This window comes from Prunus dulcis, chromosome 4 (genome assembly GCF_902201215.1).
Source record: "Prunus dulcis chromosome 4, ALMONDv2, whole genome shotgun sequence".
NCBI lineage: Eukaryota > Viridiplantae > Streptophyta > Magnoliopsida > Rosales > Rosaceae > Prunus > Prunus dulcis.
The window spans coordinates 22,488,190-22,507,148 of NC_047653.1; the positions used below are offsets into that span (position 1 = coordinate 22,488,190).

The window sequence follows — 18,959 nt, forward strand, 5'->3', positions numbered from 1 at the left end:
TATATATATATATCAGGGAACTTTCTTTGAGAGATCCCTCAAATAACTTATTTGAGGGACACCCTTTGTAGGCCACACTCCTGATTGTATTTCACTAATCCAAACTGTATATTTTGTAAATACTCATTCAAAGATCATCTCTATAAAAAATCACTTGAATCCGATATCATTTGACCACTCAATTGAGTTATTGAAATTTTAGTATTTTCTTGAAGCACTGTGTTCATTGATTTTGTAAGACACAATTGGATGTCGAAACGGTTTCTGATTTGTCTAATTTTTTGTAAGGATGATCTATGAATAAAGACTTAAAAAATAGATGGTTTGGATCATTGGAAAAAAAACTGTATGGTACCCTAAAGGGCATCCCTCAATAGAAGGGGACTGTGTATATATATATATATATATATTAATTTAAATACATCCATACTTGTCACATCCAAATCACAATTTTTGCAACCCCACACCACAAATGATCCATGCTTGTCTATACATAAGCAAAATACTAGCCAAAAAGACAAGTAAAATGAAGGAGGAATGTTTAGTTCAATAAAAAAAAGCCCCTCTAGGACATGAGTTGCCAATTCTTCTTGCACCTCGTCCAATTGCATTTGGGTGTACGTGTCCTTCTGTCTAGCTCTATAATGAAGGAAAAAAAAAAGAGCATGTAAAATGTAAGCACAAACAATAGAAATATGAACATAAGCTTAAAAAGTAGGTACTAAATTTGCATAAGATATGTTGTTTCCCAAAATTTAAATCGATATTTACCAAATGCAAGTAAATCGATATTTTACCAAAATTTAAGACACTCAAAATCAAGTAAACCGATATGTTTCCCCATGTGTTTATCTGCTACCAAAGCGAAATATAGTCAAAAATACAAATCCATAAACCCAAACGAGAAAAAAGATAAATGGATCTGATCAAGTAACATGTAAAGCTTACTCCTCTGAAAGTCATACTCTGTTCAAGGCTTGAACCCAAACTCCCAAACTTCATCCATGATCTTAGCACATTTACTCTCAAACAAAGTCTGCACATTTCATGGTCTGAAAAATAGCCAAAAAAGAAAAGAATTAAAACACCAAAGGGAAGGTGAAGGAACTCAACGTACTTCTTAGTTCCTTTATTTGCCTTGTGGAGCTGCAACACCAAATGCCGCCTTGTCACAATCCTTGCAATTATATAAGAAAACAATGCCATCATCAAATGTGTAAAACCAAGAAAGAATAAATAAACATTGTGAAGTAAAATCAAAGCTTTGAATTAAGCTTATCCTCTAGGGAGAAAGTCATGGCCACATGCCCTCCATGATGGAAAAGACATTATTTTTGTATTGTTTCTTCAATTATTTGGTTATTAATGCAATCCAAAAAGACATTGAAATCCAATGTATTAATAAAAATTAGTTACAAAGTGTCAACTAGGTAATTAAATAGAAAATAACTTCATGAATTTCACCACATATAGTTCAGTGGACTTTCTAAAAGATACATATATAGTTCGGTTAAAATTTGAAATCAAACTCATATTCTTAAAAGAAACCAAAGTTAAAAGAAAAAGAAAACTCAGAGCCATGATGTCAAATACCTGAGTGATCTATATCAGTTACTAAAGAGAATATCTTTCACAGTATAGAATAAATATATGCATTAATAATCCATGTAATTTTATATGCAACGGAGAATGAACCAAAACCCATAAATTAAAGCCATGCAACAACTTCAGATATATGGAATAAATTAAAAGAGTATTAGGATTCTATTCTTTTGTACCATCTATTTCCACAGGTTGGCTCTCTTCAGACAATAGATTCTTTTCATTAGCTTCCAGAGAACTTTTTCAGGCAAAATATATAAAAACCAGTCCAATCTTATCATCATCAAGAACTGCAAATTGATTTTCATTGGGTCCAATAAATGCTGCATCTAGACCTACAAAACTCAAAGATGCAATTTTTGAATAATTATTAGATCTCCTACATGCATATGTAGACATTTAGGGGAATAAAGACAATCAATAGACAGACAAACCTTTTACTGTTTGCTGCTTGAGAATTGGTATTTTCAAAATAGAGCACCACTTCATTTGTAGCACCACTAAATTCATAGACAACAAGAAATAGGTTATGTTTTTTACTGCTTTTGCATAAGCTGCAATAAAGCCCCTTACATCTGCTTGGTAAGGTACAAATTTATCCATCCTCATAGCATAACAATCCATATTCAATGGAAACAATTTCTACTTCACATATTTAAAATAAGAAAGTGGCGTACACTATGGAGAAAAGCCTTCCGGGCAATGTCTAATATCATAGGTGACCATGACTGCTAGAAATGACAAATTATTATTGACAATATACCATACTAATAAAGTTCAACATAGTATAGAAGCAGCAAACAGATCCAATGAATTCAACTCAACAAAGCCTCTATTTCTAAGGAATACTTAAAGAGTGCAAGTCTAAGACTTAAACCAAGAAAGCAGAAAAATGACATAAACATACATACACAATAGAATTCAACTTGACAAAGCCTTCAATCCTAGGGAAAATTTATGAGTTAAAGCCTAAGACTTGCACAATAAAGCAGTAAATGACAACCGACAATTAATTCAACATATGCAGCCCGTGCCATCATTAATAACCTAGAGGAAGAAAAGGGTTAAAGTCAAAATACAGTAACACAACTAAGCTTAGTATAGTATCTCAACTTCGGCATCTATTAGTTTTTTGAGTGAGAAAGAAACTAAAAACTGTAGATAGGGAAATTCTTTACAAACGTGACATTGATCCTAAATACAACCTAACAAAATTATATAAATAATCACGTATAATTATTGTGTTATCTAAAGTTAAAATCCAAGTTCCACTAATGGTCATGACAACAAATCTGGTTTACACAAGTTCTGATCTCACCCCTTCAGATGATGTTCTCGCAATTGAGCTTGAACTTGATATTCATGTAATATTCCAAATGAACCCAAAGCTAAAATCTTTCCTTTCAAAATAGATGCAGCAAAATATCTTTACTATTAGCAATACCTAGAACCTCTGAATCTTCCTTGGAGGGGAGAAAGTCGAACATAAGATAAGACTAGTCAAACTCTTTATATACTCAACAAACCTACAAAACTATCAAAGAAGAAATGAAGAGAGAAGATTAGCTTAGAGAACTCATAGCATTCGATTGGAGAAAAATAATCTCAAACCCCAATTGAAATTGCAACCCAGTAATCCAAGATGCCAACAACGAAGAAGACACCGACAACGAAGAGGATGCTGACGATGAAGAGGGCGCTCTTCCATAGAGGCAGTTGAGGGGAAAGAGCGATGTGAAGATCGAAGATTTTTTGGTTGAGGAAGCTTAAGGGCTTACTGACGGGAGATAGCGATATGGAGAGAGAGAGAGAGAGAGAGAGAGAGAGAGAGAGAGAGAGAGAGAGAGAGCCCTTTTCTTTTTCTGGCTAATAAAGAAGAGGACCAAGACACAAAATGCCCTTCAGCCTTCACCCAACATAAAACGTCCAAAAAAAAGAAGAGGGGGAGAATTTTTGATATCCCGCTTCCAAAAAATTGAAGTCTCACTTGCTAGGGCTGGGATCGGTCCGATTCGTCTCGGTACAAAACTAGAACTAGAATCGGTATTGTTCATTCGGTCCAATTCGATCTGATTTTTATGAAATTCTAATAACAAACCCAAACCCAAACCAAACCGGACCAATTAGATCCGATCTGGTTTCCAGTTTTCCTAGTTCGGACCAACTCCAAAGCCCAATTGATTTTTTTGTTTTTTTGTTTTACGTTTCTAGCTTCAAGCCCACCTGAATTTTTGAACTTTTTGGGCTGAAAAATCACAATTGGCCCACTTACTATATTGAATCAAGCAATCATTCTTTGGCAAAAATAATAAAACAATCCAAAATTAAATTTAAAATTACAACCCAACAACAAAAACTTTATAATAAAGCAAACTAAATTACAACCAAATTTTAAATTACAGCTCCATTTTCTTCGTTGCTGCATCTCAAAAGCTCCAATGATATGTTTTTACAAAACACAAATAATAATAATAATAATAATAATAAAAGTTTAAAAGTACCAGTTTATAAGAATAATTTCAAAAGTTGCATTTGGTGAATATGAGATGCAAAAAATTTAGCACTCTCTAAAGGCAAAAAGAACACCAACAAGAAGCATACCAAATTCGTAACTTGAAAGTTCCAACTTCCACTAATGAATTTCATAGTTACTTGGGGAAAAAAAAAACATGCATAAATTGAGCATTTTGCGACTGGAGACTACGACAGAGATTATGCATTTTGCGACTGGAGACTACGACAGAGACTCAAAATAAAGAACAGTAAGGTTGAAAATGAATGACGACCTCCAGTAGGCAACATGATGATATTAGTCCATCATTAATGGGATATCAAAAACTGGAAGGTGGCATATTGGCAATATCTAGCCCAATTCTATTAAAACATGGTAACCGTGTAAAATATGTTGGGGCAGCAGAGGAAGAGCCATTAGCCTTAATCCTCTCAAGAAACTGGGAAAATGTAAAAAGTTCTTGCTTCCATTCCGGGTATAAATTGTAATAACCCAATAATAAATAAATATTTAATTATAAATTTATTCAAGTAAAAGACAAATTTACCTTGGGAATATTTTATTGAGTTAAAAATTGACTTTTTGTTCAGGAAGAAATTTGGGAATTTCAATTATACCGAGCAGAGCACTTCGAGATGAGTTTGTAGACACGTAGTGGGCTCAAATCGGAGTTATAACAAAGAAGATATGGTCTACGGAAGCCTAGTGGCATAACTGTAATTATCCCAAAAAGTCAGATTTTAGAGCCCAATCAAAACTGACCTTTCTCTCTCACGCGTGACCCCTCTCTTCCCTCACCTCCCTCCGGATTTTTCTTCTTCTCTTTGCGACAAAAACAGTCGGCCATTTTGGCCGGCAAACTCCTCACTCTGGCCATCATTTTCATGCCACAGCCTGCAACATTTTTAGCTCTCTTTCCTCTTCATAACCTCCTACTTTAACAGATCAAAACCCCCAAGTTTGAGTTCAATTTTGAGCCAAAAATGAGCCAAAACTGGCTATATGAAAAAATAGCGGCTGTTTGTGGTTTTTTTGGCTAATTATAGCCGCCACAGTTCGTATAATTACACCCAAAATACTCCCCCACCATCCCTTTGTGTTATCCCTAGAAAATCCAACGAGAATCCGTTCCAATTTCATTGATTTTGAAACTAGAAATTTCTAGGTTTTCAAGAGACAGAAACCTTCGTTCGAGGGCTTTAAAGGTGGAATTGTTCGTCGACCAAGGTGTAAAGTTACTCCCCTTGATGTGCTTGATCTATAGGTGTGGTTATTGGCCGGTGGTTTGGAGTTTTTCGATTGTCGAAAAATTACTTTAGACACTCGCCAGCGGTGGAGGCGCATGGAGGAGCTTCGGCGGGTTGTCAAGGTTGAGTTTTTGTCGTAAAATGATCCTCACGTCGTCCCGAGCATGACGGTATGCTCGGATTTCAATTTGGTTATTGTTTGATCGTCGATCGGATATCGCATATTAGGCGTTCTCTGGGTAAGATATGTTCGGACCGTTGGATCGACTTCATTTTCAAATATGTTGATCTAGGCACCTCTAGAATCGTGTAGAAATTCATGGATAAAGAATCAGAGTCTCAGATACTCTGATTAATAATCCAAAGTTTAAATAAACGATAACCGTCGGATCGTGCTATCGTGAACGATCCGACCGTTCGATTAGGACCAAACTTGTAAGGCATGTTTAGTAAAGTGTGTTGACCTTATAGGAACTCTCGGATTGGTAAGCGGAGGTCATGGACCCCACGGGGTACCAGGTTGACCATTCTGGAAATTTAATCGCTTATTGAATCTTGGGTCTTTTCAGACCATTCCACTTATCAGAAAATGTTGAAAATGGGCCTGGGAACTTTTGTAAGTCACATACACACACTTTTGAGGCCGGGGGTCAGGGTTTTGATTAAATATCTATGGTTGAGCAATGTTATTAATTATATACTTTTAATTGCTTAAATAGGTACTTAGGCTTCATTGAACTCATAGGAAGGATCCCCAAAAGGTGTTGGACGCTTAGTGAGTGGACTTTTGTTTTATAAATGGATTTTATGCAATTAAAGTTTAATTGATTGATTTTGAATGAATTATTTATGGCTATTACTTTCCAAGCATAAATATTTGAATTCAAATACTTTTGTTATATTATGTTTATGTTTAAAATGTAAATGGCTTGGAAAAGTAGAAAAGAAAATAACGATAATAGGATTTAAGGATTTAATGAGGAACAATATTATAATTTTCCAGGAAAGTTTTTTAAACCACCATCGGTACCCAAGATGTTGCCTTCAGAGTCTTAGGGATATCCGGACCGTGAGGAGCGAGGAATGCGGCTCAGGTTGACCAAGTGTCCCTTGAGTCTTGCAAGGAATGCGGCTGAGGTGACTTTGTGTTTCCAACGCCTGCGAAGATGTGTCGCATTATGGGACACAAGGAATTGACGGTATAATGTGGGAATTAAGTAGAAAATCATGGAATTGATGGATTTATTATGGGTACACCTAGGTGGAAGGAAATTATCTCTTTTCAATGTTTTCAAAAGGTTTTTATGATTGGATTGAATGTTTGATCAATTATATGTATATAAATATGTATGCCGTAATTCTTGTACGAATATAGAACATGGATATGATTGGATTTTCAAATGGTTTTAATAGTGGGGTTAGTATGTTAATATTCTATTTTCCAAAACTTTATTTTTTCCACTCACGCTTTTAAATGTTTTGCGCCCCCAGGCAGTAGTCGTGTACCAAAGCACCATCATAAGGCAGTCATCACTCATCTCTCATCCTTTCCACTATGTAGGACTTCTAAAGTAACAGAACTTTTCCTGTAAATTAAATTGATTAGTATTGCTCTGAAATTGCCCTATGACTTTTGTAAGGCTTGAGGCCATAAAGTTCTATTGTTGGATTGCTTGAATTCAAACTTGGTGCATGCTGAACGATTGTGGTTATAAATTATTTTTTTGTAAAGGTGTAAAATTTTGGGAAATGAGTATTTACAGTGAGGCTCCGCCGAATTTTCGGCAGAAGTCAAACTTCAAGTTAATTTTTAGTTTTTGTTAGAAGGGCAATTTGGTCAAGTGTGCCAGGCACCCATGTCGGACACGCACAAGGTTCGGCTTATATTCCAAAGTGGAATTTAGGTCGGGTCCTGTCATAAATAATTTTTTCCAACCTACAAAGCATTCAAAACTTTACCAATTGTTAGTTATTTAACAAAAGTGAAAGATTAAAGAAAAAAGTAATCCAAACAAGCATCAATTACTTATTAATGTAACCAAAAAGTAAGCATCTTTCCAATCAATTAGTACTAAATTTATATAGCTCGAAGAAGATTAATCACCTCAATTGGCACTGTGCGATCACCAACAACCCTTGTCAAATAATCCATGTCATTCCACTTAATCCTGGCAGGGCAAAGACCCATGTCATCGCTTATTATAATTGGGTAGCCTGGTAAGAGATATTCGGGCAAAAATTCCTCCAAACATAGTCCAGACTTTTTCGAAACCATTTTACAAGAAAGTGATAGAAGCATCAGGGAAGACGACTAAGAATACATGACATAGATTGCAACTTTTCCATCTCCCTCATGAAATAGCAACCCACTGTTCTAGAAAAATAATAAATAAATAATAAACTGGATAGAAATGCTTATTCTAGAAAGAAGAAAAAAAGAAACCCACATGTAAATTAATTATCTAAAGCATATAATTATGGACTGTAAATTAATCATCTAAAGCATCCCTCAATGTGGAATTTGAGAACTTTCATCGTAGTTCTTAGGGGGATGGGAGGCTCTTTATCATGAGGATGACCTCATCATGTCTGAAATCTTGGCAATCATTTCTAACCAGGAGAGAGTACACTTACCCATTCAAATTGTTAATGTGATTTCCTATCATCTTTTGCCTCTAAGAAATGATGCCCCAATGTCTTGGTGACATCCTTCACAGTTTAAGTCATACCCACCATAACTTGTGTAAAGGGGTAACCGAAGCATATCCTCATCATGTCTGATTATTTGATTACATTGCCCTTTCCCACAAACATGGAATATGTTTTTGGTGAACCCAATCAAGCACCGATCACTTACACGAGTCCCAATGTCTTGGTGAAACCATAACGATTAAAGTGCTCTATCAATGAGTTACCTATGGTGGGAGGCCATGGAAAAACAACTGCTTTGCTTTCCAAAGTAGTGACTTAGTTTTATTTTGAGGGAGTTTCTTTGTCTCATTCATGCATTTAATTATAGTATTAAATATGAATATTTGTCGTAGGACTACTATTACTCCAACATACTTTAGTTGCATGTGATACTCCCACTATTTCTTTTGGAAGAACAAATTATTTTTCATAAAATACTTTTATTTAAAATGTGGAAGTATTCATTACTACTACTACAAGTTCTTTTGCAATCCTTGTTGGTTAAATAGTTGCCTTAGGCTCTTGGGATGATTATGAACTCTAGTGTGATCCAACACGAGCCAATGTGTTGGATATAGGTCTAGGTGGGTGATTGATTCGTTTTAATTATGCATTGACGTTTATACATACTAGGTTAATAGGAGTTGGACCCAATCATTAAGCCTTGAGGATAATGTGAAACCATAACGATTAAAGTGCTCTAGTAGTGAGTTACCTATAGTGGGAGGCCATGGAAAAACAACTTCTTTGCTTTCCAAAGTAGTGACTTAGTTTTGTTTTGAGGGAGTTTCTTTGTCTCATTCATGCATTTAATCATAGTATTAAATAGTAACATTTGTCGTAGGACTACTATTACTCCAACATACTTTAGTAGCATGTGATACTCTCACTATTTGTTTGGGAAGAACAAATCATTTTTCATAAAATACTTTTATTCAAAATGTGGAAGTATTCATTAGAACTTAATTAAAACGAATAACCTAATCAACTATTAGATTACAAACCATTTCAATCATCCATTCATTCGTAGTGAATAAATGGCCAATCACATATTTGAATTAGTTTTATGTCCTAAGTTCATAATCACCCCGTTTCTTTACTTAAACTTATTAAATAAAATGGAATGCAACTACAAAGTTATGGATTTTGGATTCATATAAAAGTCCAAATGAAATAGCATTACCATATTCAAATATTATTTTTCACAAAAGGATGAAATTGTTTTGTCCTCTAGTGAGTAGCGGTAGAATTGGAATTAATAATAGTTTGGGACTAAATTGAAAAATTCAAAATTTTCATAAGAGCCCATAACTTTTGTATAATTACACAAGGGTCCAAAATGGGACGCCATGTGCAGACCAACCATGGATGGGGTGAATGGTGGCATCAAAATGTTAGTGTCACCACACGAATGATTCGAGACCAGTCATCCTTCTGATTGAGCAGATACAATGCATGATGGTCTTTGTGAATTATCAATGTCCAATTGATAATCCTATGACCATGAACATTTTAGGATGTGGACATGGTACAGAAAAGTCTCGTGGACTTAACTTCTTTAAGTCACTTCCTACGTCTCATGATCCACATGCTTGTTGGTTAAGTAAATGACTAAGATTATTACTCTAAACAACATAATGCCCTTAATTGATTAGGTGAAAGCCTATGTTCATCTCCAAAACAATTCCCGTATGTGATGATGATGGTCTGCAAGGGAGGGGTATGAGCCAAATCATCGACAATAAGCCATAATTTTTCCGATGTCTCTCCACCTCACAACCCACAATGGTCACCACATAATTCAGATTCCAAGCCCAAATCGAATAAGCCAACAGAAATCCTCCGCCTTATGTGAATGATGATGATGGTTTCTTTGAATTGTCGAAGAGAGAGAGAGTGTGTGTGTGTGGTTATCTGGTTTAGGTGGGTTAGGGTTGGAGTGGTGGTGGTGGTGGTGGTAAGGGTGCCTTTGGGTTGGGTGATGGTTCTGGTTTGAGGGTAAAGTGAGGGCATGGGAGAGAAAATGAGATGAAGAATTTTTTTTTTTCTTTCCTAGTATACTTTGTGCACCTCTCCATCCGCCCTTGACAGAAAGTATTAGTTTTGTGTTCATATTCCACCCAGAAAACTCATATCCCAAAGAAAACTTAGAAAGTTATCTTTAAACATCTCTTCCTTCTCCCTTTCAACCATTCTAGCTTAGCTTGTCTCCCCTCCTCACCTGCCATAGCTTCCACAAATGCTCATTTATCTTCTTTTTCTTTAAATTCTATAAATTAAAGTCTTATTCTTGAATGAGTAATCCTCTTATAAAAATATCCCCCATAGCTAGCTGAGCTTATGTTAGAAATGGATGGAAATTATAGAAAATTCAAATTTGGGTGGGCAATACTTTTTTCTATGGGCTTTCGTTCCCTTTTATTCTTTAGGAAAAAGGGAAAAACAAGCAGAAGAGAGAAAAAAAGATAAGTGAAGAGATGGAGATTTGACCCAAAAAAAAAAGATAGAAAAAAGAAATTTAAAGATTGATGTTGGATATAAGTAGAAGAGAACACGTCATGAGAGAAAAGTAAAAGGGAAGTGATGTGTGGTGGATGGAGAGAGATTCAGAGAAGATAAGGAAAAAAAAAAAAGTTTAATAATTCTTTAGTTTAACAAAGGGGTAAAACGGGAAAATAAAACATGTGCTACATTCCCACGTTTGAGGTGGGCTCCACTAGCCACATCACCCACCCAAATTGGCGGATAATGATCTATGTGTACGAAATTACAAAAACACCCCTTACTACATCATAAAAGTTAACAGACTTTTGGATGGAGTTGACGACATAGGCAAAGTGAGTCATTTGAAGTTTTTCGGGGCGGTGAGATTTGATTGTATTTTCGGGTGCATTGTTGTAAATAAGCCTATTATCAAATAAGCAGCATACAGTTTTCTGTCTATGGGACTTAAATTGAACATTGCAGCAAGTTTTAACAAATAGATTCTGATGATTCTCATTCTCTATTCTTCTACCACAAGTACAATTTCAAAAATTGAATTCCTCAAGCAAATATTCATGTTAAAGGCTGTACTAGTGACACATAGTGACACATAAGTTAAATATACCATTAAGAGATAGAAACTTAGCTTACTATGAGTTTTCTTAATTGACTATAGTACCAAATAAGCATAATGTGTTTTCTGTCTCTAAGACTTGGGATTGTAGCAAGTCTCAAGAAAATAAGGTTCTACCAAATTCTTGTTCTTTTTTTCGGTCAAATCATAATTCATTAGAACACTAGAAAGGGAAGAGTGAAAACATCTGATGAAGGAATGAGTAGTAGTGCTCCGACGATGCACAACGTGTCTCAAGGACTGGACTTTGTTCTAAATATTAAATCTTAGGGAGGGTAGAGAACTCTAAGTGTACCCACATGGTACATGCACTCCTTTATCTTCTCAACGCTAACTCGAAGGAAACCCATTTTTCCAACTAGCATAAGCAACAAGGATTGCCGATTAGTCTTCACATGTTATGCAAACACGGGAGATACTAAGTCAACACCATCATCAATATTTATTCAAGGGGAATGCTTGGAAGATGCTTAATTGGACAAATCAAAGCACTAGAAGCTACTCATAAAGAAGTCATCCATTTTGATATTATGAAGCATTTTTACTCAACGATCTTGAGAACCCATCATTAATAACCTACATGAACAAACAACTAGAAGTTAAGGAAGTAAACACTTGTAAAAGAATAATGTTTTAAAGTGCTAAGGTTTAAGCTGAGGCATTTTACCTCCCATGAGTCAAGACGTGAGCCTTGAAACGTTTCAAATGAAGCAAAATACATCTAATTTCGACAATACCATAAAACGTAAATATAAATCTAACCAAACAACACCATATGAAAATCCAACCAAATCCCATCCAAACAAACGTAATGATGATCTTATAGATCATTCACACAATTCAGAAAACATACAAAAAGTTTTCAAAAAAGAGAATTCACTTCTTCATCATTCCACTCATCCTCATCACTAAGAATAACACCATTCAGGCTATCATTTTCATCACTATCATTAGTGTAACAACCCGATCCTAAATTAATATTTAATTATTAATTTATTCAAGTAAAAGACGAATTCACCCTAGAAATAATTTAATGGTTTAAAAGTTGACTTTTTGATCAGGAAGGAATTTGGAAATTTCAAATTATCTTTGCGAGACCACGTCGAAACGAGTCTGTAGGCACGTAGTGGGCTCGAATCAAAGTTATAACGAGGAAGTAACTATCAAAATACTCTTATGGGCAAAACTGTAATTATGCAAAAATCAGATTTTTTTAGCTTTTTTTTTCTCTCTCTCTCCCTCTCTCTCTCCCCCACAAACCAGGCCCCCATCTCCTTCAGTTTCTCCAGCTAATCCCTTCAACCTCCATAACTGCCACCATAGCCTACGGCCAGCCTCGAGACGGGACCCAAAACGTCCGGCCAGACCTCGCCGTCACCCCCCCATCCCTTCGGCGCCCTCGTCAGCTGCTCCAGTCGCCGGAAACAGTTCGGAATCGCCCTAGTTTTGACAACAATTTCATGGCTTCAATCCCTCTCCTTCGGCCACCAATTCAATCGAGTGTGGTATGCTTTCTCACTTATTTTTCATGCTCTAGCTGATGGTTGGGTAGGAATGGATCAATTTCTAGCCTAGGTGGTTCGATTTGTAACTCAAAGTTTGGTCGGGTTTCGGGTTAAAATTTCGGCCATTTTTCAGGGTAGGTCCAAGAACAAAAGTGGCCCAATCGATGACCTAAACCTAGGGTAGGAAGCTTGGCCCTTGATTTTGAAGTTGTCTAGTGAACAGCATCGCTTTGGACACCACTCACTGCCGGCGCGTTTGGCGGCATGTGGGCATTGTAGAAAAGGGGCATTGTGCCTCCATATGCGATGTCCTAGTTGTCACAAGCATGTAGGTATGTTTGGATTCCAATTTGGATACCGTTTGAGCTTCTAACGGATTTCGCCTATAGTGCGATTTTTGGGTTCGATAGGTTTGTTAGTTTGGATCGAACTCAAATTCACATATGTTGTACCTTGTATTTCTTGGGGATTCAACGGATCGTGAATTGGAGTCCCGGATACCCCGAAATCGCGAACCCTAGGGCAAGGTAAATTGTCGTTGTCCGATCGTGTGATCGTGATCAATCCTACCGTTCGATTTGGACCAAACTTGCAGGGTAGGTTCAAAAGAGCGCCTATAGGGACTCCCAGAATTGTGATAGGAGGTTGTGGGCCCTGCGGGCCCAGTTGACCAAGTTTAGGCGGTTTGAATCCTCGGTTGACTGTGAGTCTTCTGAGGCAGTTATATCCTTTGAGAAGTATTAAAATGACCATGTGAACAAGTCCTGACCGAGAATGAGTTATTTGGGTCATGTTACAGATTGAGTATATATAGTTATTTATAGATTGCTAAGGTACCCAGTAGTTAAAAATGATAAATTATGGTCCTTGGTTTTTATCAAATTGTGGCATATATATTTTAAGTATAGTTGCGAATCAATTTATCAGAAAGTTAATATAAAGGTTGGGAAATGAATTGTGAAATAAAGGGAAAGTATTGATATAAGTTTAGGATATGGTTTTTCAAACCCACCACGAGGGTACCCTCTAGTTGCTTTGCAACAATGTCATTTATAAATAATGCCCCACGTGTTTTTGGAACCCCTGAACAGTGCGGAAGGAATGCAGCTCAGACTGACCAACGGTCCCCTAAGGCCTGCGAGGGTTGCGACTCGGATAGAAGTGGTATCTCCGAGGCCTGCGAGGATTGCAGCTCGAGTAGATTTGGTGTCTCTGAGGCCTGCGAGGATGGAATTGAAGGTATTAATGGAATTGACGGATCACGAATGGGGGTACGCCTAGGTGGAGAGAATTTCAGTTTTGAGATGGTCTAAAACTAAAATAGAGGGAGTTCAGTGTATGGCTTATCTATAATCAATATATAATTGCTACGAGTACTGGGTAGTTGCAAAGTATTGTTTTAGAGTTGTGAATATGATTGAGTACATCATCTGCATGAGAATTCAGTTTGACTTGCAAAACACAAGGCAATATGATGAATGAATGAGATATTCAACTACATTATTAAAGGGAAAGAACTACGTGTGGCTTGATCCCTCAGTAAGGGTACGTAGACAGCCTAATGTTACAAGGTGCAGCCACAAGTTGGAGTGTTTGAGATTGTTAATGTACTATTGATGTTCTGAAAGTTGAGATGAATTTTATTAGCAGGATAAGTTTGTTGAGGCCTGAGACCAGAGTGATATGATGCTTGATTTTTTGGGACATAATCTAATGCTTGTTGACAGTTGGGTTGTATATAAACATATATGCTTGTTTTACAGGTGAAATTTTTTAGGAAATGTTCAATTTATAGGGTTCTGTCGAATTTTCAGCGGAAGTTGCACTTGAATTTTATTGAATTTTGGTTAGAAGGACAATTTGGTCAATTGTGTCTGCAACCGCAAGGTGTCGGACACACATAGGGTTCGACTCGAATTCCAAAGTGGAATTTGGGTTGGGTCCTGTCAATTAGTGTGATGTTCATTCAAGAATCAAGCTAGGAATATGACGAATGAGGAATGTCTATGAAATATATATCATCTTCTATGTCAACAAGAATCCCTTTTCTTATGGCCTTGGTTTTCGATCTATGCATAAAAAATAGGAATGTAGTGATAAGAGTCTCAAATTACATCTTTTTAATATTATTTTGGAAACTCTCATGATATAATTTTAGCTTCAAAAATATAATTTCACTTGTTGTTACATTTTATTCTCACCAATTGAATTTGTGAATTTTCTGTATTAATTTGGTGAACTTATTAGGTGAATTTATCTTTTGTAGGAAGTTGGAAAGCAAAAAAGATGAAGATTATATTTGTCCAAGTTCAAGCCAAGTGTGAAGAGAATTGTTGGCGGATTTTATTGAAGAATTGATTGTGGGATTTTTGTGATTATAAAGAGAAGTAAATAGGGAGAAGAGAAGACAAAACCGTTGAAGGTAAAGAGACTATTTCATGTTATTCATAGCCATTTAACGCTCACTACCTCACCGTTATTTCGTTTCCACTAACTCTCCACCACCAACACATGTTTAATCCAATTAATCCCTCACTTAAACCCTTCATTACCCACCATGAGTGTATTAACTTTTCACTCGCCTCATTGACTACTATAAATCACCCATCAACTTATTTGGCAAGGGGACCACTACGATAGATTTCTTTATCTATTTCATTCAAAATTTAGTTATGTTTTCCTTTGTAATGAGTTGCTAGAATTCAAGCTAAGGCTAAGGCTAAAGGGAATGTCTTTTGAGTAAGTTTGTGAATTGTTCTTTAATCCAATATACGGTAAGAATTGCTAAAAAAATTTATTTTTGGTTGTTCAATATTTTCATATCCTTTTATTTTGGTTGATGTTAAGTGCTACTATCTTTTCATGAGTTCAATTATATTTTTCTCATTGTTAAGAACTGACTTAGCATGCTTTTAAATTAAAAGAGTAGATATTAAGCAATTCCATTTTCTGAACAATCATTAATAATAGATAACATTGAAAAATTAAATTGGTTTTAATTTCTTTATCTTTTGGTTAAAGTTTCACAATTCCATTTTCTGAACAAGGATGAAACATATTTTGCTTCAAGAATTGAACCTTGATGCCTTGGCATTTGCATTATTGATATTTCATTTTAAAACTAAATCTCTACAACAATCAAATCAAATTATTTTTTCATTTTGCTTGTCACTTTTATTTTGGTATGTGTAATTATTTCTTTATGTGCAGATATTTGCCTACCTACTCCTTGAGGATACGATACTTGGACTTCCAAGATTATTACTATGTATGACTACTTGCACTTGGGTAGACGCAACATGTAGTTAAGAACAAAAATATATATGCTCTTAATAAACTAAATTTGACTGAAGCATTCACTCCTTAATAACTTTTCAAACTTACTTGAGCTTTTAGCATCTCCACCACTACTTTTTCGTTTGTAAAGTTGGAGTATAATCACTCGAAATTGGCTCCATTGATGGAGTATAAGCAATTGGTGGAATAGGATCCCTTGGAAGTGAAGGAAACCTTGTAGATTTTAGACTCATTGAGCCACAAAGATGATATTACACTTAATCTCTAGGCAATAGAAGCAAAGATTAAAACCCTAAACCCTAAGCACCTAAACTCTTCTAAATCCTATCAAAGAGAAATTGAAGAGATTATCCTTGTAGCTATGCCTTGAGCCAAGCTCTAAAGGTTGATCACCTTAGGGAAGGCCTTCATCTAAAGAGATTCTCCAAGAGAGCCACACAATTGCAGTACCTCTAACTTGATACACATTAAAGGAAGAAGATGGAGAAGGAGATGAAGAACGGAATGAGGTGAGGGTGCTAGCAACCCTCCTTGTGTGGCCGATCATGGTGGACGGGAGAGGGTATGGTATTGCCTCTTTCTCCTTTGATCTTAAAAAACCGTAGATGACTCAAAGGCATGACTATGCATTTATAGACCAAGTCATTTTAAGTTAGAGGTCACCCATGATCAATATCCAACTTAAAAGGACCATATGAGTCATCAAATGGTCAAACCCATTAGCTTCACCATATGGATGAAATTGCCTTCTTATTGGATCTCTTAGGCCTTTATGGCTATGTTGTCACCTACAACTCATGCCACAAGTCCAATGGGTTCAAGCCCAATGGCTCTTGAACCCTAAATCCAATTTTAGACTGAATGCAATTCACATCATCAGAGCACAAAAAATATGTCAATCCCCTAATTTCAACTCCAAGATTATATGACTCATACAAGTATGATTAGAAATACCACTCTTAATCATACTATTGCTTCGACCGGAGAGTTCCCATTCATATCGTCAGAGCATTCTCCTTCTTCACTGAAGGTAGAGATCCCTTGTTGTACACTCACCTACCTCCGTGGATTGATCATGAACCCTAACCTTACCTTGGAGTCATGCCCTTGAAAGAACTTGACCATTCAATATGATCAAAGGTCCATGATGCTTCCACAAGACAATTGTGGTTCCTCAAGTTGAGGACTAATTTACATTATTGCAACTACGAAGATCTTGTTTCACATGTAGGTAAAACTTCCATACAAGATATTCGGTTGATTGCATTCAATGAATTCACTCTACAGTAAACACCCATACACTTATCTTAATGTCTCTACCCAAATGACTTGAGACCAATCATACTCCTAATTGAGTAGTTACAGTGTGTACCGATCTTTGCGGATTGTCAATGCCAAGTTGAAAATCTTATTACCAAGAACTCTTCAAGGTGTGAGTTATAGGGAAAGGTCTCCGAGACCTAACTTCTTTAGATCATTTTCATCATCTCACTGCCTATGGACTTTTCATTTAGATAGATAACTATTAATGAGACTATAACTTAAACTGATGTAATTGCCCTTATGATTTACCATAAATTGTAATTAAATATCCTTAAAGTTACATAAGATGTTTGATTTTAGTAGGGGTGGGCATTATTACCGAAAACCCTACCGAACCGGCCGAACCGGACTACTTTAGGTGGTTTGATTCGGTATTTATACTAAAAAATCAAAGAACTAGAAGAAAAACTGACCGAACAAACTCTAAACCGGGTTGGACCTTTTTTTTTTCACTCCAAACCACTGAAAATGGACTGGACCGAGTATTTTAATTATATTATTAATTAAACAAAATATTACACGTGTCAGCGGATGATTAGTGGATTCATTGGCATATCATACTCCTTCCTACACCAGATTATGCGAAACCCTAACATCTGAAGGGCTTCGAAATGTTTTCTAATTGCACCTCTTTCTTCTTCCTCCTTCACCCGACTCTCTCGCCTCTGCCTCTCTCAATCACTCTCGCCTGAGTCACCTCTTCCTCTTCTTCTTCTTTTTTTTCCAAACTCTCTCTATCTCTGTCGCTCTCTCTCTCACCCGCTCTCTCTCTCATCACTCGACTCTCTCGCCTCTGCCTCTCTCAATGGCTCTCACTCAAGTTCCTCTTCTTCTTTTTTTCTTTTTTTTTCTTTTTCCAGATTTTCTCACCCGATCTCTCAATCACTCTCTGTGTCACCTGCTCTCTCTCAGTCACTCACTCTCTCTCACACCCTCTCTGACTCTCGTCTCTCGTCTCTTGTCTCCCATCTCCCATCTCCCGTCTCCCGTCTCCCGTCTCCCTCAGCCAGTTTCTACATGGTTCTCTCTCAACCACTCTTGCTCTCTGTTAGGCGCTCTCTCTCAGTCTCTCTCGCTCTCTCTCAGTCATTCTCAATTTCCCTCTCTCGATTTTTGTTGGTTTGAGGTATGAATATGTGTAAACCCTAATTAAAAAATTTAGGGATTTGACAATTTTTGATAATTCTATTTATATGATATGACTCTGTTGTGATTTGTTGTGGACAGAATTGATTTTGGGATCGTAGGAAACGATTGGCTTGCTCTAGGTAATTTCTGTTGTTGTTGCTGTTTGATTTATCATTTATTTCTGGTGGTGTTGTTGTAATATCTGGTAATATCTATGATCATAGAATTGATTTTGGGACATAAGTGATTTTTTGTTGCTGTTTCATTTATTTCTAGTGTTGCTTTTTGATTTTTTGTTTCATTTAATTTCTATTTTTGTTGCTGCCCTGTTTAATTTATTTGTTATTTGTGGTTGCTTTTTCATTTGTAGCTTACACACAGAAATTATTTATGTTAGATATTGAGTAATAACATGATTTCATTTCAGATTTTGGAAAATTGCATCATTCAATAATGTGATTTGGCAGATATTGAGTAATAATTTAAGTTTTATGATCATTTGTATTTTGGTTTTCTTTCTTTTCTACATTAATCAA

At 36.2% G+C, this 18,959-nt stretch overlaps 1 protein-coding gene across 13 annotated transcripts in view; it reads right to left on the minus strand.

Moving 5' to 3' along the window:
* Positions 1 to 349: 349 nt before the first annotated feature.
* LOC117626480 overlaps positions 350 to 18,959 on the minus strand; it is a 19,780-nt gene continuing 1,170 nt past the window's right edge. For 2 of the 13 annotated variants that reach the window (XR_004585574.1, XR_004585575.1), the window contains exons 2-5: positions 2,037 to 2,102; positions 1,779 to 1,937; positions 949 to 1,177; positions 371 to 639 (exon numbers count right to left, since the gene is read on the minus strand). Coding sequence is in view for 1 of the 13 variants with exons in the window: in XM_034358195.1 (XP_034214086.1) it covers positions 566 to 639; positions 798 to 852; positions 949 to 1,036; positions 1,118 to 1,209 (309 nt within the window). In the remaining 12 variants the exon portion in view is untranslated. The other 11 variants (XR_004585576.1, XR_004585579.1, XR_004585572.1 and 8 more) reach the window with 11 other exon arrangements.